Source organism: Dipodomys ordii, unplaced genomic scaffold (genome assembly GCF_000151885.1).
Source record: "Dipodomys ordii isolate 6190 unplaced genomic scaffold, Dord_2.0 Scaffold11692, whole genome shotgun sequence".
Classification (NCBI taxonomy): domain Eukaryota; kingdom Metazoa; phylum Chordata; class Mammalia; order Rodentia; family Heteromyidae; genus Dipodomys; species Dipodomys ordii.
The window spans coordinates 1-2,278 of record NW_012278904.1 but is presented as its reverse complement, the minus strand read 5'-3'; the positions used below and the strand labels follow the sequence as shown (position 1 = coordinate 2,278).

General features: G+C 49.8%; 1 protein-coding gene across 1 annotated transcript; it reads right to left on the bottom strand.

Annotated features, from left to right (window-relative positions):
- Window positions 1–624: 624 nt before the first annotated feature.
- LOC106002479 (transcription elongation factor B polypeptide 3-like) lies at window positions 625–1,725 on the bottom strand (the record flags this gene model as incomplete). Its single annotated transcript, XM_013037348.1, has 3 exons — window positions 625–800; window positions 1,228–1,339; window positions 1,545–1,725. Coding segments are annotated over 3 exons (469 nt in total), but the record flags the coding sequence as incomplete, so codon positions are not given.
- Window positions 1,726–2,278: the final 553 nt, after the last annotated feature.

Sequence of the window (2,278 nt, the reverse complement as noted above, 5' to 3'; positions counted from 1 at the left end):
TCAGGAGGCTGAGATCTGAGGATCATGGTTCAAAGCCAGCCCGGGCAGGAAAGTCCATGAGACTCTTATCTCCAATAAACCACTAGAAAACCAGAAGTGGAGCTGTGGCTCAAGCAGTGGCTCAAGCAGTAGAGTGCTCACCTTGAGCTGAAGAGTGCAGGAACAGGGCCCAGGCCCAGAGTTCAAGCCCCACAACCGACAAACAAACAAACAAAAAAAGCAAGCTAGGTGGTTCACACCTGAATCCGAGCTACTCAGGAGGCTGAGACCTGAGGATCAGGGTTCAAAGCCAGGCCAGGCAGGAAAGCAGGAAAGTCCATGAGGTTCTTATCTCCAGTTAACCACTCTAACAAGGTGGAGGAGTGCTAGCCTTAAAAACAAAAACTCAAGGACAGTGTCCAGGCCCTGAGTTCAAGCCCCACAACTGACCAAAAAAAAAGTAAAGTACACAAATGAACAGTCAGTGGGTTCATGTTGGCATGGACCCAGCAGGGTCAGGGCCGACTGTCCCAATGAGCAGAGCAGGTGCCAGGCATCCTACAAACCACACCGACACAAGCCACAATGACATCCAAGGGGTTCAAAAGCATTCTGAATATCTGAGCAGGCATCCAAGCTACTTACTCTTCACAGCGGGTTTTCTAGGATCATAGCACACACTGCTGCTGACCACTGGAGCCAGGTGAGCACTGCTGGTACTGGGGCCGTCATAGGCTGGCTCCTCTGGGCTGGCAGTGAAGCTATTGCTGCTACTGGCGGGAACATGGCTGCTTCCTGATGTGTACGGGGCTGGCTTAATCCTGTATCAGAACAAAGGGGATAATGCCAGTGGAAGAAATCTGCTTCCTGTATGCACAGCCTGAAGCTGGCCTGCTGTAGGCAGACTCGTGCTGGGCACAGCAGTGGGCCTGGCAGCCACTGTGTTAGCAACTCTCAGCCAACCTTTACCTCTCTATTGAGGTGTCAGACTTCATTGAAACTGTTTATGTGGCCTAGAAGAAATAATCTGGTCACCCAAGAAATCTGTACTACTTAAATAAGGGAAAGCATGAGGAAGTGCATCCTCCTATCAGCCAGGTCTGCTGACCACTTACTGGCCTGAGCCCACCCCATGCTGCCGTCCAGGAAGCTGTGGCTCAGGGAGGTCTACCTCCCAGTCTCACAGCCCACATTGCCTGCCTGTGCAGCTCCCTCGGGCTCGTTGCCCTGAGCAGACAAAGCTCTCACCTGACTTTCTCAGGGACAGCTGCCCCTCCCGTTCCAAACTTCTCCTGCCTTCGTCGCACATCACGGGGTGGCTTGGCCACCGAGTTGACAAAGGCCATCTTGGCTTGTCGGCCTGTGGAGAAATGTGGATGTTAGTGTCTGTCTTGAGCAGAGACATTGCTATTAAGTAATGGACAGGCTTTCAAGTGCCCCAAACCAGGGGATTATCAGTGTCAATAACCCCAGTGTGACAACAAGGATTGTAGCTAAAGACAAGCCCAGTCCTGTCCACCTGCAGAGCAAGAGACCTTTCCCAGCTACCAGTCCCCTGTCCCTACCCTTGGGTTTGTTGGCATGTGCAGATCGGATATTCTTGGTTAACACTCGCAGCCGTTGCTCTCGAGCATCCTGAAGCCGCAGGTACATCTCCCGCCAAGACTCGTACTCTTCTGGTCTTTCTTCCTTAAAGTCTCGGTGGCAATGAACTTTCCATAATTGGTCTGTTTCTTCAATTAATACCTGAAATCAGGAAAAAAACATGTCACTTACATTAAGCACTCTTACACAATCTGGTTTCATCTAGGATCAACAAATGCTCTAAGACTTTTTAGTATGCCTAGTAGCCTATTTCCCACAATTGTAGTAGAAAAAAAGAATTTTAATTTAAAAAATTTAGAAAATAGGGCTGGGAATGTGGCTTAGTGGTAGTGTTTGCCTAGCATGTATGAAGCCCTGGGTTCAATTCATCAGTACCATATTAAACGGAAAAAGCCAGAAATGGTGCTGTGGCTCAAATAGTAGAGTGTTAGCCTTGGGTAAAAGAAGCTCAAGGACAGTGCCCAGGCCCTGAGTTCAAGTACCAGGACTGGCCAAAAAAAAAAAAAAAGAAGGGCTGGGAAGGTGGCTCAGTGGTAGAGCGCTTGCCTTGCATGCCCGAGGCCCTGGGTTTGATTCCTCAGCACCACATAAGCAAAAAGAAAAAAAAAAAGCCGGAAGTGGCACTGTGGCTCAAGTGGTAGAGCGCTAGCCTTGAACTGAAGAGCTGAGGGACAGCACCCAGGCCCAGAGTTCA